Source organism: Peromyscus leucopus, chromosome 8a (genome assembly GCF_004664715.2).
Source record: "Peromyscus leucopus breed LL Stock chromosome 8a, UCI_PerLeu_2.1, whole genome shotgun sequence".
NCBI classification, from domain to species: domain Eukaryota; kingdom Metazoa; phylum Chordata; class Mammalia; order Rodentia; family Cricetidae; genus Peromyscus; species Peromyscus leucopus.
The window spans coordinates 21,057,310-21,080,616 of record NC_051085.1 but is presented as its reverse complement, the minus strand read 5'-3'; the positions used below and the strand labels follow the sequence as shown (position 1 = coordinate 21,080,616).

General features: G+C 35.2%; 1 protein-coding gene across 1 annotated transcript in view; it reads left to right on the top strand.

The window, feature by feature from the left end:
* The window catches only part of LOC114692538 (triadin-like), a 98,919-nt gene that overhangs the window by 576 nt on the left and 75,036 nt on the right, over positions 1-23,307 (top strand). The window contains exon 2 of the mRNA XM_037200380.1: positions 1,972-2,022. Within this exon, the coding sequence (XP_037056275.1) occupies positions 1,972-2,022 (51 nt within the window). The remainder of the gene's footprint in view (positions 1-1,971; positions 2,023-23,307) is intronic.

Here is a 23,307-nt window from a genome sequence, read left to right as displayed (position 1 = left end):
AAGTAACAAGTGTATTTTAAAGGTATCTTGACTTCAAAATTTGAATCTGAGATATGTTACTTTGGAAAGGAGGCTCTGTTTTTGTTTCCACAGAAAGCAAAAGGCTATGAATTTGTTCCAGGTTAAGATGGATCAGACCTTAACAGATGGTACCTATCAACAAAGTTTATAGCTTGTCTTCCCAGGACTTGACCATTATCTGGAATTTTCTCGTAATTTCCATAAGATTACCAGCATCCCCTATCATCAGAAAGTAGCCTAGAACACTATGCCCACATTCCCAAAAATATGGATTATAGATATTTGTCTGTGTTTAGAGGTTGGTTACAAATTGTTATTGGTCATAGTCAATATATTTCTAAAGAAAAAACGATAGAATATAGATATGATATGATGAAAGGGTAGATTATTAAATCTACTTTTAAAGAGCAACAACTTGTATAAAATTTTTTAAATTGTTATAGATTTTAGTTTATTGCAAATTTAAAATTAATTTTGTTATACTGTGTATATATATATATATATATATTATATATATATATATATTTCTACTCTAGTTTAAGGTATTATGTATATATAACTCCTTTAAATTGTAATGGATAATTAAGAAACACAAATTAAAAATTAGTCTTCTATGATAATCACACTTGTAGTCATGTTAGTTAAGTTTTCTAGACATACACAGATATTTTTCAGTTAGGTATGTAATCTTCAAACACTTCAAAGACCTACAGAATACAGCATTTAAAATGTTTTAAGAACTTTGACTTTCTGGACACTGAGACACGTTTGCTCCTGGCAGCACCAATCTACTCCAGAGAAGATAATGGGCATTGAAGAAATTCATTATGGAGTTTGCTTTCTTTGTGGCAAAAGTTAGCCACTGGGGGGGAAATGCCCTTGAGTCTACTGATTGACAGTATATTGTATAAATTGGATATGTAGGACCCATAGGAAGGTGACCACTGAAATGATCCTTCAGATTCCTGCTTCACAGAAGAAACTGCCTAACATTCTACAGGACACAAAGAAAAAAATGACCAAGAGACTAGGTCTATGGGCTAAAGATGGATGCCCCAACGTTACAGAGGAACTTTGTATGTCTGTCCAGGCAGGCAACTGTCTCTGTCATTTCCAGAATTTTGGAAGTTGTTTACAATGCATTTCCTGTTTATTTAGGAAATATATTCTTCTGAGTTCTTTGATGTAGTTGAAGAATAGTCATAATTTTCTTTGATTATGACAAAAGATAAATTAGATATGACATTTTAGAGTCACAAATATAGGATAGATAGAACATTTTCTTTAATTTTGACAAATACAAATAGACTAGATACTGTAACTGTAATTCTTGCTTGATAACTGTTCTATTGTATGTAATTTTACTATGTTAAAGTTAAAACCTTCCTTTTTGATGAGAAAGAAAAGGGGAAGTGCTATGGGATGTCATTCTGCATGCTGTGAATATGTGTTGTTTTGATTTGGCTGATATATAAAACACTGATTGGCAAGTAGCCAGGTAGGAGGTTTGGGTGGGAAAAGCAAACAAGAAGAATTCTGGGAAGAGGAAGGCTGAGTCAGGAGTCACCAGCCAGACACAGAGGAAGCAAGATGACAAGGCAGAACTGAGAAAAGGTACCAAGCCACATGACTAAACATAGATGAGAATTATGGGTTAATTTAAGTGTAAGAGCTGGTCAATATTAAGCCTGAGCTAATGGTCAAGAAGTTATATTTAATATAAGCCTCTATGTGTTTACTTGGTAGACATGAATGGGAATGATTTGGCCCAACCACTGGCCAGCTGGGACACAGGAAAACTTCCAACTACAATAATCTATAACAGCAGGATCTTGAATAGCAATGAAGAGGGCCTCCAATTCTTGAAGCCCTCATAAACAAAACATAGAAAAAAATCTTGTGATAAAAATATTCTGTTATTTTAATATTTTTCCTTATGATCTCTTCTAGAAACGAAAAAAGAAAAATCTGGGAAAAGCTCTTCTGTTTTGAAAGACAAAGGTAATAGAATTCATTTAATATAACAGTATAGTTATAAGTTAAATTATCTGAACCAGTACCTTATAAATTTGGGTGTATTATCTTCACAGTTGTACAAAACAAAATTACACAGGCTGTTTACAACATCATATGTTTTAAAATATCAGCATTTATAAGGAAGTGGAGGAGGGAAAGGCAGAAATAAAGGACAGAAGGATTTTTGTTAACAATGAAAAGTAACATATATAAAAAAATTAAAGTATTAGGAAATATTTGCCTCTCTAGCCTCTGACACCCTCATTCTACTAATATATATAATCTATACTAATATATATACCATATATATATGGTAAAAGATACTGTTGAAACCCTTAAAACCATTTGAGAAGGAAAAATGATAATTCTAGAAAAAGGAACCAAGACACTAATTGGAGTTCTGAATCCTCTTATTTTCCAAAACTATCAGGCTTCTTCTATGTGTTTTAGTCTTATCAGATTCTTATTGCTACAGAAACATAAAATTATTATTTAAATATCATGATTTGGGTTTCATGACAATAGTCTACTGCCCATCAAAATCATAGTCTTATTTCAAAAATAATTTCTAAATAAATCATCAACCTCATTTATTTCAGCTTTGTCTCAGCCTCCTCTCTTCAGAATTAATACACTAAAAATTTCACTTACTGCATATACAAGTTACATTAATTAGGGTTTCTATTGTGGAAAGAGACACTATGACCAAGGCAACTCTTATAAATGTAACTATTTAATTGGCAGCTTTGTTACAATTTTGGAAAGATTAGTCTATTATCATCATCATGGGGAGCATGGTGACATTCAGACAGGCATATAAGCTGAGAGATTTAGACCATCATCCCGAGGCAATAGGCAGAGAGAGACATACTGGGCTTGGCATGGGCTTTTGAAAGCTCAAAAGCCTAATCTCAGTAACACACATTCTCCAACAGGAAATACATATTCTTAGATGGCCTCACTTCCTAATCCATCCAAATAGTTCATCAACTGAGAAATAAACATGCAAATATATGAGTTTTGGGGGGGCATTCTTATTCAAACCACCACACTCCACTCTCTAGCTCCTATAGGCTGGTATCCATATTGTAACGCAAAATTTGTTTGCTTCAACCTCAAAAGTTCCAATAGTCTTTCCATCTAAAAAATTATTTAAGTTTCTTATGAGACTCAGGGAAATCTCTTAATTATGGTCATCTGTAAAATAATTATCCATAAGCAGATCATATCCTTCTAACATAAAATGGCACAGAATATATATTACCTTTCCAAAAATTGAGCAGTGTTGGACCAAATCAAGATTGAAAATCAGCAGGAGAAACTCCACATTTAGCAACTCCATGTTTAATGTCAAGTTACTTTCCAGAACTACAACTCCTTCCGGCATTGTTGTTCTCAGCACACTGCTCTCTCTTGAGCTGGTTCCACACTCAGTCTACAGCTCTCCATTGCAGGTATCCCATTATCTTGGGGTCTCCAAAGCAATCTGATCTTTATACTCACAGCCTCATGAAATAGCCTCTCCAGGCCTCTAAACCATGTGGGAAGATTTCTTCTTGTATCCTTAATGATAAAGCCAAAACCACAGAACCAAAAGCTATCAATTTCTTCTGTTTCCTAAGACTAGAACTTGGACTCTTCCTTGACTTGCATTTGCATTAGCTTTCCAGTGTTTTGTTTCTCTTCCCTCACTGCTTAAACTTTTTTTTTTAATTCCTTTTCACAAGTTAGAAACTTAGCTGGGTAGGGTCTTGCCCTTAGGGAACTACTCCCATTATTACATTTAGCACTGAGTTTCCCTTTAAACATTTTGTCTCTTGAAGCAGAATTTGGCTCCAATATTGCATTTCCTTGTGTTTGTTTTTTTTTTTCTCTCCTCAAATTGCACATTTTGCATTCCTCTTTGCCCCCCTTGCTCCTTTTCATTATAGATTTGCATAATAGTGATCATTAATAACCAACCACAGTCAATAGTAAGTTGTCTTGAAGTCTCTTGTGCCAATGCCATTAATGCAATACTCTTCAATTTAGCCTCTTGCAAAATTTTTAGGACAATAGCAAAAAGAAGCTACATTCTTTGCCAAAGTATCACATGGTGGGAATATTGCAGAGGCAGAGTGATATTTGTACAAGTTCAACATTCTCTTCTATCTGTCTCTCTCCTTCCCTCCTTCCCTCCTCTTTCCTTCTTTCTGTCTACTTTTGTTTCTCACCTTCTCTTCCCCTCATCTCTCTACACACAAATATGTGTGCTTAGCTGTTTCAGTGCACATATTGCGCAATTCACAATCTACAAAAACTGTACTTTCCTTCTAATGTAGTTTGAGATACTTTTGTTTTACATGATACTTGTATAATGAGCATGTTTAGTTTATGAATTATTATTTGCTACATAGGGAACTCAAAAAAAAAAAAAGATTTGCACTTACCTCTAACACCAACTCTCCATGTAATAAAACTATTACAAATTTAAATTTTTGTTTAAAGACATAACCTTGCCAAGCCCCAAATTTGTATGAAAGGGGAACTATAAAAACCTACCCTGGCAAATAAAATATCATAGACTTAAGACTGTATTGGCTAGTTCACCAAGTTAACTACATAGACTCCTGTAATTTATGTTCTTATTAATATATAATTACAAATAAATGACTAGTGAGATTTTCCCTCCATTTAGAATTATCTACTCTTTGCAGAATGTCTGCACATTCATTATAAAACCATATAAATATATATGTATGTGCACAAATATAAAAATATATGATTTTGTTGTATATGGCTATTGATTTATAACTATGTACAGTGGACTTCTTTATTTTTTAAAAGGGTAACATTAAAGCACTAAAATATCTTTCTAAGTTATATCAGATATTGTCTCAGAGGAAAACTATTCCTTTTTCGAGTTCTTAGCATAATTTATCATTCTAAAGTATATCAAAGAAAAATGTAATATCCCATATAAGATTTTGGGCTTTAAAAACCTCCAGGGTGCTTTTCTTCCCAGAGTGTCTCTTTGAAGCCTGCTGTGGAAGTCTGTCTGAAGAAGCATGAAGAAATCTCGCTTGTTAAAAGACCTCCTACTTCACCTCACTGTATTTCACTAGTTATTTCTATTAGGCAGAAAGTGAATTTCAGCATTTACCAGTCTCCTATAGACTCTCATGCATGGACAGTCCAAACCCATGTTGAATTACAGTAAAATTCTAAAAAAAAAGCAGCATTATTATGGAAAAATCATTTGAGACCACATTTTCAAGAGCTATACTAATATGAATCAATCAGGCATTTAGATAAGAGTATTGGACTTGTGTCTATGTAAGGAAGAGTAGAGAACTCTTGAAAATGAAGATCAGCACACCTTGGTGCCTTTTGTTGCTGGCTGAGCTTTTAGAATGGTGGGTTCAAAACAAACTTACTTTTAACATCTCAATACACATACAAGGAAGAGCCCTACTTATGTGGCCTTGGCATCCAGAAACCAGAAAACTCCTGTAGTGATAATGGTTTTTGGTTAGCTTGCCTGTAGCATACAAAACTTCTTTCTCCACTAAAATCAGTCATCCTTGAGTTTTCTGTTTCAATTATGTTTTATAACTGCTTTAATTTCATACAAACATATATATGTATATCCTGCCAGTAAGACCCTGGAACTTGAAGACTTCAGGATACCACACTGGGAATCTGGCCACACCATCATTTCTCCATTCATATTTTTTTTTTGCTCTGGAAGCAGTAACTTACTCCCATCTTTGAAAATGAGAATGAGTATACCTGTTGTGATTCTTGATCCATGGCTTTTGATATCAATTTTACACCCTGGGGTATAGGTGAAAAGCTGACCCTACTTATTTGTAGCATTGTAAGTAACAATATGAATATTGCTTTGCCACCAAATCCATTTTCAAATTTCTGTATAACATATATAGGTCTAGCTTATCCCCCAGGAAACTCTTGGTTTGAAGGACATGATAATTTTTAAGTTTTCTTTTAGTCAACAAAATTATATACATTTTGGGGATACATTGTGATTTTTGATATGTGTTTATCATGAGGAATATTAGATCGGAATTATTAGCAAAAATGCCACAAATTTGCATTCATAATTACACTGAAAGTCTAGGTGTTTTGAAATTTTGCACTACAGGATGCATTAATATTCATCACAATCACCCTCCTGTGCACTAGAGCAGTGCTGCTAACTTCACCCATCTAACTGAAACTTTCCACCCTTTCATTAGCTATTATCATTCTCATCCCCAGCCACCTCTGCCATGGCATCTGGAAGCTATTCTACTCTTTTAATTGTAAATCCTTGTTGATTTTGATTGTATGTGTCATCGAGGTGTGGTGTTTTTATTCCTGTGTCTGGCTCATGTCACCCATTCTTGGCATACTCTTAGCCACCTTAACAGCATATTCTAAGCCATGAGTAGAGGGCATCTCCACAGATCTGGGCTCCCACTGTATGCTTAGAATTGCAACCCCAAACGCTGAGTTATAAAGAATAAAGGGGCAGAAGGATATGTCTCACATTTTTCCCATTTCTATTGCATAATAGTTTCTTTATCTGCAAAGGATGTATTGAGCTTTAATGTTGCAAAAAAAAACACAAAAATGGATTTACCTCCAGTGTGTGAATACGCTGTTGAGTAGCAATAGTGATGTGAAAAGCATTTTCCATAGGCATGTCTGCAGCCCGTTTTTTTGGAACAACAACATTGAATTGAAGTTAGTGGAGGAAAGTGTTTATTTTCATTTTTATTTTACTTCAACAGTAAACTGAATTTTAGGCCTTTGTTGTTCCGCAGATAAAGCTAGCTTATGAATAAAATCTCCTCTCAAAACTTAATTTAGTAATCTCTATTTTGTACTGTATCTTGAAGACTAAAATACTGTATTGCATAAAACGGTGTTTTCACTTGAAGATTTATTTTTGCTTTAAAAAATTAGAATAAACAAAACTCAAAGAAACAAACTGATTTAGTATTAATTAAATCCTTTGGGGGAAATGTTCAGGTGCTGTGATCCTTTGTTTTAATAAACCCCAAATAAATATGCTCCTATCCTTTCAAGTGCCTGTTCTCTTAAATGAACAAAGATAGCTTGCTCAACAATGTGCTTAGTGCAAATAAAAATTATCAGGGATGGTAAGGTCCTATTTCTGAAGACAAAACCTGCACAACTCATTGAACATGGAGAAGTTAAGTCAATGCCTACATAGAACCTTACACCCTACTGCCTAGTTTTCCTTGTACTTAGAATATGCTCTACACACTGCCAAAGATTAGAGATAAACACCAACCCAGCTATAAACCCTTATATCTACAATGTTAACATGCCTGCCAGATGCTCTAGTGAAATAATGGTACAAAATGACAAAGTAACCAACCGATATTTGATTAGATTTGAGGCCTACCTCATAAGATGTAACCCATTCCCAACACTGAGTATCTAGTAATCTGAGACTAGATAGGCCAGATACCTAGAAGAAATACAAATACCAATGTTCTGCTAAAGGAATATAGCAGTAAAATGAATTTTAATGGCATTCTGCTATATTCATAGATTAGTGCCTTGTTCAGCCATCATCAGAGAAGCTTCCTCCTGCAGTATATTGGAACAAACACAGAGACCCACAGATAGATAATGTACAGAGTGAGAGGCCTTGGGACACTCAGTCCTAAATGGGATATATTGATCAAATTCCTCTTCTGAGAGCTCAGGAAACATTGCAGATGAGAAGCCAGAAAGATTCTAAGAGCCAGAGAAGGTGGAAGACACCAAGGAAGCAAGGCTCAAAATTTCCCTATGAAGGCTTGTTATTCTCTAAGATCAAATAGAACCCAAAAGTATTATAACTAAGAGGTGCTTAGAGACAAAGAGCCCAGTCTCCCCATTTGATGGATAAATGAATCAGGAGTAGGAGTAGTCTAGAAACCATGAAAGTTATAGGCTGCAGCACAAATGGTATTCAAACTAGTCCCTTGAATTGAGTACGCTCACCATGCTACACTTCCAGCCTCCCTGTTACTAGATGCCTAAGTGAGATAAGTGCTGATGTGTGATGTATCATGCATCAGAACTGGTCCTCTAAAACCTCAGTAAGGATATTAATTACTGTGTAATACTTGTACATTTTGACAGACACAAGTATACACTGTAGAAAGGGCACTAAGCCCAGGATGGTCCATATTTATTGATGTCAAAATAAACATTATAATTTTTTCATTATACCTATATTAATGAATGATTGAAACATGAGAAACTATGTGACTTAGATTTCAGGAGAACTCATGCATGCTGGGTTTGTGTTGGTGTGAGGACCAGCCTCCAGCAGCTCAGGAATTGAGGGGGAAGTCACAGAATTGGTAGACTAATCACTCAACTTGACTTTGTATCTGAAGGAGTAAAACTTAACTCTCTGGGGCTAGTGAGGGTGCAAAATTAACTCTCTATGTCCTGCAAAAAGGGAAAACACACACACACACACACACACACACACACACACACACACACACACACATTTAGGGTCTCTCCATCATCTTCTCTGTTCTTTTTTTTTTTTTCTTACTTCTATCCAGATATATCCATTCTGTCTCTCTTAATAACTTCCTTCTAACTCCTTCTACGTCTTGGTGTTTTCCTTCTCTCATCTCTTTATTTTTTTCCCCTTACCGCTTATATACCCCAGCAAAATCTTTCAAGCAGTATAAAAATCACAATGTGGTTACATTCTATTTTTCAAATGCATAATTACAATGAATACAAATAAAAAAACCAGAATGTTTTCCATATCCCTTACATAATTTAATATTTTATGTACTACAGGTGAAAGACAAGCTATCCCAAGAACCCACATACATTCTTGGCCAAGCAACTTATTATAGATTATCAGAGTGTAAATAAGCAAGGCATTTTTCTCAGTTCTTCTGCTGACAGGCTCATTTTGTGGTTACAAAGAAAGGATCAATCACTTTATTACTTTTCTCAAAACATAATCTTAGAAGGAATCTTAGAAGAATCACAAGCTTAAACTTATATATGAAAAACAATTAACCATCTCTACTTTAAATCCTCAGTGTGCATACCCATTTGTCAACAGTTTTTGTTTTTTTTTTAAATCAGGAAGCTGGGGCAGAAATAGGTACAAGGAATTAATCATCACCTTTGGTCACCAACTCATCCTAGAAAGAAAAGATGCCAGCCAGTGATAGCCTGGCTACCATTGTTCCTGCTACCTGACCTCGAGTCCCTTGCTCAGCTATTAAAATGTTGTTCTTTAAATTGTTTTCCAAGATTTTTTTTACCTCAAAGTCAGTAACAAAAACATCTTAACCTTACCTTAAGTCATAGTTAAAGCTTTGCTTCAGCTTTGATGCACACTGAAATCCATGAACACATCTCCCAACATTAAGATTTAAAAACTTGAACTAACTTAGCTTCTGGGACACAATTGTTTCTCTTAATCACTAACCTAAACCACAGTCTATACTGCTCCTTAAGAGAAACTACTTCTGTGATATTTCCTTCTTCTTATTTTCTATCCTCTGCAGCCCCTGCTTTATCAGGGGTGGAGGCAATACCATATCTTTCTTTTCCCTATATTAGTTTTCCCAGTAAACTAGCCTCTATCATAATCACTTACTATATTTATTAAAAAGCCCCAATCATCAAAATTCTATTCAAACCAAGACTATTATTGTATAAAAGTATTGCTTCAGTTAAACAGTACAGCTTTGGAAAAAATCATCTTCACAATAATCTATAGGTAAAAATGCCCAATAGAATGGTATATTTCCACGAAATAATCACACGATATTAAAGGCTGTGGGGATCCCTCTCCAACCCCATGCCCATTCATACCATACCAGATTCTAGAGGAAAATGGCAGGGGCAATATATAAAGGCACTCTAGCAGCATGAGACATTCTGGGGCCAAAACCCTTGGGGCCTTGTCTATCTGAGACTTGTTCATCAGTGCTTTGTGTCCTGGTAGACAGACCAACCTCCATTTGCCATCTGCTGTTTCTTGGACATAGCCACCAGCAGGTTTGATTTCTAATAGGCAGATACATTTTGATAAAAAAAGATGAATTTATTATAAAGAAACAATCCTAGATTTGTCTAAATGCTTATTTTATACCAAGTTTGGATTTTTAAAAAAATATAATTTCACTATTGGTCACTTTGGACCACTACATAAAACTCACATGCTAATGGGTTTTTGACATTAATTATTTCACACAACACTACACTATTTCCTTTGCCAATATAAGAGAGAAATACTAAAAAAAAAAGAGAGAAAAAGTTGGAGTATGGGAATTTTCTGAAACTTTAAGTATTTATTTATATATTATTTATTTGTGTGTGCATATATATATGCACAAGCATGTGGAGGCCACAGAACTGCTTGCAGGGGTTATTCTCTGCTACCATGCAAATGTCAGGTAACTTGTAAACTCAGGTGTCATGGCAACAAGCACCCTTGCCCACTGAACCATCTAGCTGAACCCATTTTTTTAAGAAAATTTTTATTTGTTCTATTCCTCTTTTGTTCACACCTTTTCAACAATTTTTCCTTGTTTCTTGTACTCTTCAAATATCTTCCTTTAATCTTATAACTGATAGCCAGGCTAACCCTTACCAGTACATGGTCAGAAGAAACAAGACAAGGTAAAGTCAAAACATATATTGAACTAAATGCATTTAAAATTTATTATTATTACTATTATTATGAGTAGCGGTATTATTATTACAATTTCATATAAATGCACCTTGAAGACTAGCCACTATCACATCCTCCTTCTCTCCCACCCATGTCCACCTTTTCCCCTCCCCACATGTTCTCTCACACATTCTTGTCTACTCATTTTGCTTTGTGATCCACTAAGATTAAGTAGTGCAGTCTGTGTTCCTATGTATCTGGGACTATCTACTAGAACCTATCAGTCTTACCTCATATCATTTATCACTAAAAACAGTGATTTTTTTTCTATTTCCCAGAGTCTACTGATGCCCAGTAGTTTAGAGTTGGAGGGTGGTGCCCTGTGAATCCCTTCCTGATCCTTGAATGATTATCAATAGAGACAGAATTGTGAGAGCTCAGTGCAGGTAACCCCAGTTGATGTGACTTAATTACTTACAAAAGTTATATTAGTCTCTGGAATGGTCTTTTGTTTCCCTTAACTTCATCCACTAGCTCTCACACATGTCCCGGCCCCTCTTGTGTAACGTTCCTTGAGTCTTACAGGGATGGTGTAAGTGACTTATTCTTACAGGGGTGGTATAAGTGATTTATTCTGACAGGGGTGCTATAAGTGACTTATCTTGGGCTAAACCAATAATGGTGCTTGTGCTTTTCCTCTTGGACAGCCAAGTGTCTTCATTCACCACTGTTTATTGAAAGGACAGGCTTCTCTGATTAAGGCTAGGATCTGCTTTCTATGAGTGTCAGCATGGCTATTGAGATGAGAGTTCTCTCCTATGTAGTTTAGTTAACCATCAGAAATGCATTTTAAAGTCAAGTTTTCATTTCACTAACACTCAACTGTAGTTTTATTATATGGTTTTCTTTATAATGTTTAATGAACAGACATGGGTTTGCAAAGAAATTATAAAATTAACCCACCAGAATTATTTTAAATACAAATTACCTCAAGATATTTAATTAGATATTTTATTTTCCACTTTTAGTGACAATAATGCTATACTCACTAGTGTACTAGTGGTATTTTGCAATTGTATGCATCCAACAATTTCTCCTCCTCCTTCTCCTCCTCTTTCTCCTCCTCCTTCTCCTCCTCTTTTTCCTCCTACTTCTTCTACCAACCAGCACTCAATTTTATATTTTTATCAGTGATTATGATATATAAGTTGATTCTCAATTTCGCTTTTGACAAGCATCCCATTAGATGTTCTTTCCTTAAAAGTGCCAGTGCCTTCTCTAACACTAGAAGAGTCACATGTAAAATAAGTCCACACTAAGAAGAGTCAATGTTAAAAGAAATGTGTCAAACTAAATATTTATCACCTGTTCTTTCACAAAACAGAAAATTCCTTAAAAGGTTGTTTTTATTGTTTCATTGTTTTATTTATTTATTTTTTGATATTTCCACTGAAGAGGCTCCACACACAGCAAGCACATTGATTTATTGTATAGTAACTTTGTAAAATTTATATAGCTATAGTGTGATCTTCTTGGCTAAAGAGATAGAGTCTAATTTATGTTCTCTAACCTAGGTATGAACTGATATCACTAATACCTCCTGTGGAGTTAAGACTCATGACTGGAATTTCTGATTCAATAATTATGCACTAGAGATGTGGATTCTGGCTTTTCAAAGAGCAATTTTCTAAGGCAATGAAATATATACAGACTTTTAAAACTCTTTTTTGGTTGATAAAATGAAAGACAAAATTATAGATAGGTAAATTCAAAATGACATGATCACTTACAACTAAGAAGAACACATGTAAGAGGGTGAAATTAGAATAGAAAATAAGATCATAAGATAGTGAGCAAGAAGGAAGTTGTGTGGATGTCTGCTTAAACACATGCCTGCCAGAAGTGGTGTTCTCTGTAGTTAAATCATTTTTGGCTATGTGAATAAACAAGGATATAGCAAGACTTTTTACAATTAATCAAACTAGAAGTGAGCCTCTCCAACCTCACTCCATATGACCTTTTTATTTTCTTCTAAAGAAACTAAAAACAGTTGCTGCTGGTATCTTTCTGGGTTTCAGTTTATACAAAATTGCAGACTCAGGAAAATGGAGGGAATAGACTAAGTGTCCTACCTGGGGCCTGGGAAAAGTCAACATCAGGGAGAGTGATTTTGTCAAAAAAAAAGTTCTATTAAATTCATGAGACAGAGTCTGCCATCACTGAAGAAAGCATGGAATTGATGCCAAGTATTACCATGAGAGTAAAGGAAGAGACTCACAACCACCCTGAAAGAAAAACAATTAAAAGCAACGGAAACTAGGAGTTACCGTAATAACACAGCTCCCCCACTGAAATACAACACTAACTCAAACCACATTGAAGAAATAAGTGTAATGAGCTCTTGGGTGAGTGCTGGTGTTTGGGATTGTGCAGTTCTTTGAGGCTGGTTATGCTGTCTTTAATACAGGGTTTGTGGGATCTGTCAGTATTTGAGACTCAGTCAGCCAAAAGAGGTAGGAACATGAGGGTATGTGTGGCAGGTGGTAAAGTCAATCCATGTTGCTATGGAGATCATAGGTTCCTGATATGCATAATATCAGTGTGAGGAAGAAGGAGAAATGGACTGTCTTGCAGATTTTGTGTTTTCTGCCATATATGTGTTTCACTATTGACTTGATTATGATTAAAGGAGAATGAAAAAATATGGAATTATATGTATCAAGTTGATGTAATTCATGAAACAACCTCAAATAGTATTCACACATACATATGTAATCATATCATGGCCATGTGTGTGTACTTACATTAAACCTATGCTTACGTATAAATACATTAAACTTTAGGCCAGCTTTTCCCAGAGAAATCAATCCAACAAAAATCACACTAACATTGAAAAATTTTATCTTCATCACAAATGATAGACGGATAAATGTTAGTGGGCATATTCTGTATAAATTTTAATCTTTAAAGTATAAAAAAATTGAACACCATACACCCAAACTAACCAACCAAAAGACTTTATAACTCATACCTTTTTCATACGGTAAGCAAAACCATTCAAAATGGAAGCTGTGGAGATTGACATTGATTTTTTTTTTATTTTCACCATATATATATATATATATCCACTATCAAACGTGAAGAGTCCATGGCAGTGTTTAGAACCAGAAAAATAATTAGCTATTTAGCCTCTTTTATAACATGTTCATTGCCTGCAGTCTTCTGTCATCTCATGATATATAGCATTCTTATTCTCTTTTCTACATCTTCATGCTGTACCCACATGTTCACTTGCTTACATAAATACATGTATATTATAGGCTAGATTATGCATATGAGGGAAAGTGTGGCTCATTTACATTGTGAGAGTGAATGAACTCACATACTATTGTTCATTTCAACTCCATCCATTTTCCCGAAAATTTTATGATATCCTTTTTCTTTAGAACTGAATAGTATTTCAATTTACATATATGCAAAATTTTCATTTTTGCCTCAGGCAGGCTGCAGAAGAATAAAAATGAAGACATGTGTGGCAGGTGGCAATGTCAATCCATGATATTGATGAACATCTGTTGGTAACAATATTCTCGAAGGATTACTGAAATGGAAAATCTTTGGCAAAACTGGCCACAGAGTAGAGAGAGATAAAGATGAAAAGGGAGTGAAAGATGGAGACTGCAGAGGAAATAGAAGGTTTTAAGTCATGGGTGATTAGATTACTGAAATTTATGTAAATATCTTTCACATTTAGATAAAGAAGGCAGTTTGGAAAGTAAGTGTAAATAACAAAAATTCACTAAAAACATAGGTAATTTGAATGGAAAAGAAATTACCCTCAAAGTGAATAACAGAGATTTACTAAAAACATAGACAATTTGAATAAATAAGAAATCTTTATCCTCAAAGTGACACTAAATAGCTTTGCAGATAGCTTTTTCTGTGTTAAGAAAATTGCTTCAGATCAGAAAACAGGGGAGAAATGCACTGAAGTTGTTCAATTATGAGACAATCATGATGTCAATGAAAAACTGCACCAGTCTTCATTTGCCAGGAAGTCTTGATTCAGTATGACAGCAAAGAGTAAAAAGGATTTATGCCTTAGGAAGAAGTTGAGTTCATCTTTACTGAAACCCAAAGCTAGGAGGTGTTAAGCTCTGACTGAGCTGTGCTAGTATGGACCTCAGGGGGTGGCATAACAATGTGGTTAGCTCACAATGTGCTCCTCAAAGCCAGTTATTGCTTAGACACCTTCTTGAAGAGAATTCCCACTTTTCTCCACATTTTTATAGCAAGAGGATGACTTGAAAGATAGACCTGAGTTGCAAGCTTGCATAAGGCTGGGAGATTTATCTATGTTGTAAACAGGAAGGGAGAAGTGGACTTCATAAAGGTTCTAAAGCATAGTCTCTAAGAAAAGGGAGGTCAGGGCTTTGTTAGGAATAAACAAACCAGATGTTTAAACAAAAGGAGCACCATGGTAGTCATCATGGTCAATAATATACAATATCAGAAAGCCATCTTCAGAAAATAAAATTCCAGTAAACAATATTGTATAAAAATTATAAATAAAACAGATAATCCTTTAAAACTTTCATAAGACAACATGACTTGTTAAATCATAGCAAAAATAAGGACATCAAGGAGTCCTAGTTACAGTCACCTGTGATACACATGAAGCAGATATTTAAATTATTTCTAGAAATTAAAGTCCTCTGAATACCAGCATTGATTAATTAGCAATGATTAGCCAAGCAAGAAAATAAAGATCCAAAAACAGAGTTCTCATGTCCACAGCAGTGAGGAAATTCTAAAACTGTCATTTCAGTTTGAACATTGTATCACACAAAGTCTCCACTGAAGAAATGGATCATAACTGAAAATTCAAAGGCCAGGCATTTACCTTTGCAGAGCATATTGCCATCCCTCTGAAAATGTCCAGTTATATATACACGAATTTGACCAGAGTAAGAGAGGCTAACAAAATTCCTAGGTACAAAATCAAACTATTCCTATTCCTCAGCAAAGGCTGATAAAATATTAATTATTTAAATTGATATCATTAATAACAGAAAATATCTACATATAAAGAATAAATTTCGAAAGAAAAAAAAAAGCTGGGTGGTGGTGGCGCATGCCTTTAATCCCAGCACTCGGGAGGCAGAGCCAGGCGGATCTCTGTGAGTTCGAGGCCAGCCTGGACTACCAAGTGAGTTCCAGGAAAAGGCGCAAAGCTACACAGAGAAACCCTGTCTCGAAAAAAAAACAAAAAAAAAAAACAAACAAAAAAAAGAATAAATTTAACTATATATTTGCAACACTTTTCATATAAATTGTAAAACAGCTTTTAAAAAAACATTTAATTAATAGGTATTTCATCTAGAATATATTTCCTAAGCCTGAGATATGGCTCAACATATAAAAAAACACCCACTTCAAAGCTTTAAAATCTGAGTTTGGTCCCTGGGGAACAAAACAGGATAAAAGAGAACAGACTCATTCAAGTTGTCCTTTGACCTCTAAAAGTGTACACATTCACAAAAGTTAATAAAAATTAAAAGTAAAATCAGAATGTACTATTTCACTCAAAAGTAACATACACATTACAACAAATTACTTTAAACTATAAGATAACACATTTTCTAAAATTTTCTTTAGAAAGGAAAAGAGTAATAATTTAGGAAAGGATCTTGAAAATGAACAAATGGTAGAACTTATCTATCCAGATGTGGTTATTTATTATAAAATTATTTTAATTAAAATTCTTTAGTTAGCATGAATCTTAATGACACTGAGAATATGTGGTATGTGCAGAATTGTATGTATGGAAATACACACAATTATAAACATTTATAAGTTTAAAGCATCATATTCCTTCTTTTATCTATTTTTCTATTTAAGTCCTCATCAAAGTAGAGCAAGTCAAATGTTGCTGAAACCTACTGTGACTCAGTGCGTCCACTTTTCTCACCATTTTATATGCTTCTTTCATTGGTGCATTTCTTTTAAATGTCCTATCAATTCATTTAGTTTAGTACTTATTTAAACTATTTTGAATGAATCATTTTCATATAGGGTCATCTACTATTTTTGCAATTATGAACCAGATATAAGGTGATCCATATTTATATCAGAAATCTTATCTTAGTTGTTATTTCCATTTATGTTTAAAAGATTGAAACTGCCACCCTGAGAAGCAAAGATAAGTCTATGTAGGGACTTTACCTTTCACAAACAAAACAACTCACACTATGTATCTGTTTGTCATCTTAGCAGGTGAGTGTGGTATAATTCCTGAATCTCTTGAAAGGGTTATTGGGTCATTACAATAGTTGGAATACACTCGAGCTATCTTGGCATCTTCAAATAACAACACAAGAGCTTGTTCTTACTGAAGAGCTTTTGTATGACCTACATTGTATGCAGCCACCCCCAATTATATCTTCCCGACTTAAATGCACACACTTCACATTTGGAAGCTTCAGGGAAAGAAATCCTAATGAGACTGTACATAACTAGGCATAAAAGAGAGAACAGATAAAGTCGAGGTGGCACTATCAGAAATGCAGTACACTGTATTTAGCATACAGAAGAGACAGGGATCCTGAAGATGAAACCATGACAGAATGAGGCAAGAACAATGTATGCATTTATTCAGAGCCCTCTGGCCTATTATGTGTCCTCAGTGTCCACTCAGCAAACTCATCTGAGCGTCAAACTTCTTTGGGTATCTTGCCCGGAAAAGACTGCAGAATCAGAGTTTCAGCAGAACATATTGAGCACCTCAGATACAAACACAGCCATTTTAGAGCTGTTCACATCTGAATTCGTAAAGAATAATTGTTTTAGCTGGGTGGCTGTGGCACACGCCTTTGATCCCAGCACCAGGAGGAAGAGGCAGGTGGATCTCTATGAGTTCAAGGCCAGCCTGGTCTACAGAGTGAATTTCAGGACAGATCACTAAAGAGAAACCCTATCTTAAAAAAAAAAAAAAAAAAAAAAAAATTTTTTTTCTTGTTAACCCAATGACTTAAGAGCTATGTGTAAGACATGAGACAGGCAAGAAGAGACAGAGAAGATATATGTGTATGGTGTTTGTGTGTGTGTGTGAGAGAGAGATAGAGAGAGACAGAGAGACAGAGACAGACACAGAGAGAGATGGAGACAGAGACAGAAAAACAGAGAAAGAAAATATAACATGTATGTGAGCATTAGTAGTAGAGTGGAAAATTTTCACCTAAAATCTAAATGATTACTCAAATGATATGAAAACCATGATTTTTGAGCATATTTATGAATCTAACTCAAATTAATATGTCACTGATTTATTTTAAAATAAATTTAAATACGATTTAACATTAATGTCAATGTGCAGAAAAATAAATACTAATAAAATGGCTAACATGCACGGAATGCTTAGCACCTAGGATTTGTTAAATACTTCATGTGTAACATTCATTTGAATTTTCACAGAGATCCTGTTTTTATTAACATGAGAATAGGAGTCCTGAAGGTGCCTTGCCAAAGTCACACAATTATCTCAGTGGACTCAGAACTCAGCTGCAGACTCACTCTACCTGTGTCCTCAGCCACCATGCTTCCCAAAGCCACAGAGAAAAGCTCAATATGTTAAACAAATGTCAATAGATAATATTCCTTTGTGTGAATAGGTTTTATGATCTGTTGTTTTAATAGAAAAAACCTCCCCAAGATATTATTACCTCTGGATTATATGAGATAGATACCTGTAAATGAAGGCAGAGCTTTCTGTTCCTGCTTTCTGGTCCCAAATAAACACACAAAAGCTGATATTAATTACAGAATGCTCAGCCAATAACTCGGGCTTATTACTAACATCTGTTACATTTAAATTAATCCATTTCTATTGAACTATGGTATTGCCACGAGACCATGGATTTACCATCCGGTCCTCTGGCATCTTGCTTCTTGGGTAGCTCACTCACATCTCTCCTGACTCCACCTTCCTTCATCCCAGTCCTCAGTTTGTTCCAGCTAACCTTATCCTGCCTTGCCATAGGCCAAACAGCTTTCTTATTAACCAATGAGAGTAATACATATTCAGAGCGTACAGAAGATTATCCCACAGCAGATACCAATTATCTACCAGTGCTTAGAATCTTTCTTTTGCCAACTCAATTTAAGAAACTAATTAATACGATTGTGATTTAATGATTGACTCCAAAATACAGATGCTTCAGGGTCTTTACTGAGGAAATTCAATTACAATATTGATGACTGGTAGTAGTTTTTTCTAAGGTACATAATCTAAATAATATAGTTTACCTACATAAAGTGCACCTTATACAGTTTTTATGTGTGTCTTGATTAAAAATTTTTAATTCCTTTTATAGTAATAACATTAGTGAAGTGAAATTGTTTCCTTAAAACTTGGAAATTGGAGAAAATATGCATTCAAATAGTATTTGTGCTACTTATTCAACAAAGAGGGTTTTAGATCATTAAGCCCAATATTTTCATCTGTAAAGTGGACCAATTTTACTTAAATGGACTGCATTTGGGGATTATATAACATGTCCATTTCATTAACAAGTATTTAATGATCCCTATTTTATGCAAAGCATTCCCTGAGAAGTAATTTTAACAAAGAAAATAAAAATTCACCCACAACAGCCAAAATATATATGATGTTGAGGTTAGAACACTAAAGATTATTAGTTAACATTATATAAATAAAATATAGATAATACATTTAATATACTTAGTTATGAATGAATACCCTGTGCCAAATGCAAAGTATCCCTGGTTACTATGATACTGATCAATATTATATTTTACTGCACATATAAGCCTTCTGTGTGCTCATGTAGTCAACAGGAAACTATGAGGTAAAGAAATCAAAATAAGAGATTAGTGGGTTTTGCAAATATTTAAATAGAAGTGTTCTAAAAATGATGAGGATTCCTGAATTGTCCATTGAATCTGTTATGTAGCAGAAACTCCTGAGCAGAACTGGTCTTGGCTCCTCTTTCCTGGCATGCATTTGGAAGTTACGCCCTGCCTGTTCTACTTCAGAACACAGTGTTGATGACACTGAAAACTCATTAATGAAGCTCCATTCCCCAGGCCCAACAGCAATTTACATTTCATAAATGAAACCAACAGCCTGGAAAAGTGAGTGCCCTGTGCGAAAAGGCAGGTTCTCTGCTCAGTGGCTCTGCTTGGGGATTACTGATTCCAAGTTTCTGAAATTCTCAAAATGAAGGGCCTCAGTGTTAATTGTTTTTCAAACCGGATATTGTATTCGTGTGCATAACTAGTAAGTTTGAAGGGGAAAAAACAGTGAAGAAGGTGAAAAAAATAGCAGTCCATGCCCCTGGCATCCAAACCCTAATATGTTCACAAACTAGTTTCTTTTTTCCCTGAAGCTGCCAAGAAGCCTTTGACTACTGCTTTTTTTAAATTTAAATTTTATTTTTATGTGCATTTGTGTTTTGCCATGAGTGTCAGGTCCCCTGGAACTAGAGTTACAGACATTTGTGAGCTACCATTGGGTGCTGGGAACTGAACCCAGGTCCTCTGGAAAAGCAGACAGTCCTCTTAACCACTGAGACTTCTCTCCAGCTTTTTATTGCTTTTTAATGGATATTTGGGGGTTAGTTTAATTTCAGTGTTCATACAAGTCCCACTTAGGAACTACATTTTCATTTGACTCAAAACATATTTATCCACTGACAAAGATTGCATCTATAAAATGAGATTTTATACGTTAAGCTCTTCAATGACAAAGTGCTCTGAAGAGCAGCTGCTCACCTCAGCAAACCTCTACTTCATCCACTTGAGATTCTGACTCTTGGTTCTGATCCAGGTTCCACCTAGCCTTTTCATCCCTGTCGCTCCAGATAATTATTTACCTTACTGCAACCTACTTACAAGATCCCCTCTTCCCACCACACCTCCAATTCCTTGATGTGAACAGGATCGCCTAAGATCTTTCCTAAAGCCTCTGTAGGACGTTTCTCCTATCTCACCTCTATTTCTCTAGGCCAACCACCAGCTGGCAGAAACACTCCCTACCAGGCAACCCACAACCTCAACACTTCCCAAAGATCCAGGGACAGCAACAGACACCAAGACCCAGAAACAAAGACAAGACATAGAATCACATCAATTATCACAGTACTAGGTGCCTAGACACTAGCACAAAAACACAATCATTAACAGCCAAAACAATATCTCTCCACTAGAACTCAGTAACTCCACTACAATAGACACTGAGAAATGCAATATAACTGAAGCACAGACAAGCACTTAAAAGTAGTGATTAGGAATATGTTCAAGGACCTTGAAGACAATATGAATAAATGCCCTAATGAAGTTTGTGAAAACACAAACATGCCAAAAAATAATGAAAGCAGTTCAAGACATAAAAATAGAAAAAGAACCACTAAAGAAATTTAAAGCTGAGATAAAACTTCAAATGAAAATTCAGGAAATCAAACAAAAATCTAATAGGAAAACATCACCAAAGACTGTAGGACATGGAAGAGAAAATCTCAGGCATTAAAGACAAGGTAGAAAAAATAAATACTTCAGTCAAAGAAAACATTAAATTAAAAGAAAAATCCAGGCAAAAAACATCTAGGAAAGTATGGAAGTACCAAATTTACTCGTCATAGGAATAAATGAAGGAGGAAAACACAGGTCAAAGGTACAGAAAATACTTTCAACAAAATCATAAAAGAAAATTTCCCTACCCTAAAGAAGGAAGTGCCTATAAAAATACAAGAAGAATCAGGACACCAAATAGACAGCACCAGAAAAGAAATCTCCCATGCTGCATAGTAATCAAAATACTAAATAAGCAAGCAGATAAGGAATGCTAAAAGCTTCAAGGAAAATAAACCATGTAACATAAGGGCAGGCAAATTAGAATAACACCTGATTTCTTAGTGGAGACTCTAAAAACCAGAAGGGCCTGCTAGGATGTTCTATAACTCAAAAAGGCAGCTACAGGAGGATCTGCATGAGTTTGAGGTCTGCCTGTTTTGCATAGTCAGTTCAAGGACAGAGACAGTGAGACCCTGTCTCTAAAAATTGAACTAAATAGATAGATGGATCAATGGAGAGAGAGAGAGAGAGAGAGAGAGAGAGAGAGAGAGAGAGAGAGAGAGAGAGAGAGAGAGAGAGAGAATCTTTGGGGTAACTCTAAGCAAGCAACTGAAAGTCTCATATAATAGAAACTTTTAAGACACTGAAGAGAGAAATTGAAGATGCTATCAGAAGATGGAATGATCTTCAGGGTTTATGGATCTATAGGAATAATATAGTACACACAGCTGTTGTAGTAAAAGCCACTTATAGATTATCACAATCCCTGTCAAAATTCCAACACAATCCTTCACAGAAACTGAAAGGACTATTTTTTGCTCTATGTAGAAACAGAAAAAAGTAAAACCAGGATAGCTGAAACAATCCTGACTTCAAAGAACTGTTGGAGGTATTACCATCCCTGATCTCAAGTTATACTACAGAACTATCATAATAAAAGGAACATGGTGTGAGCATAAGAACAGACATGCTGATCAAATAATGAAATTGAAGACCAAGACATTAACTACACATACCTACAGATAGCTGACTTTTGACAAAGAAGCCAGAAATACACTCTGGATAAAAAAAGAGTATTTTCAAGAAATGTTGTTGTTACACTGGATGAGTGCATGTAGAAAAATGCAAATAGATCCAAATTTATCCCCCTGCAAAATTCAGCTCCAATGGGTGAAGGACTTCAGCATAAGTTAAATATCCTGAATCTGACAGAGAAGAAAATGAGGGTTAGTGTTGAACTTGTTAGCACAGGAAAAGGCTTTCTGACTAAGATACCAATAGCACAGGCAATAAGACCAATGATTAATAAACAGGACCTCATGAAATTGAAAATCTTCTGTATGTCAAAGGACACTATCATGGGACAAGCCTTCAGGCTACAGAATGAGAAAAGAATTTTTTTACCAATTATATATCTGAGAAATAATTAATAGCAAAAGCCTTGGAGGGATAGTCTATAACCCCTTTCTTGTAGCCTTAATGTGAACACCGGAACCACGTGACTGAAGCTACCAATTTAACTTCCTGCAGATTTTTTTAAGGCAAGGGCAAAAAGTAGTACACTCTTTACCAAAACCTCACAGGAATGATTTCTAAGTCACTTACTAATACTCTTCCCCTATGAAACTCCCTAAGCTGCCCCCTCCCCATGTTTCAAATCACACTTAACAAGGTTTTCCATGTGCCTACAAGGATTGCCCAGTAACACCTGTTTTGAGCATCCAACAGTTTTCTACTTCAAAGTCCCATAGAGTTCCAATAAACAGCATGATCATTTCTGTCATAGCAATACCCCAGCCCTTGGTACCAACTTCTGTCTTAGTCACTGTCTTACTGCTGTGAAGAGACACCATGACCAAGGCAAATTTTGCAAATGAAAGTATTTAATTTGTTGTTTGATAACTATTTCAGGGACTTAGACCACTCATTATCATTGTAGGGAACATGGCAGCAGGCAGGCATGGTGTTGGAGAAGTAACTGAAAGAGCTAGTCTGTAATCACATACACACACACA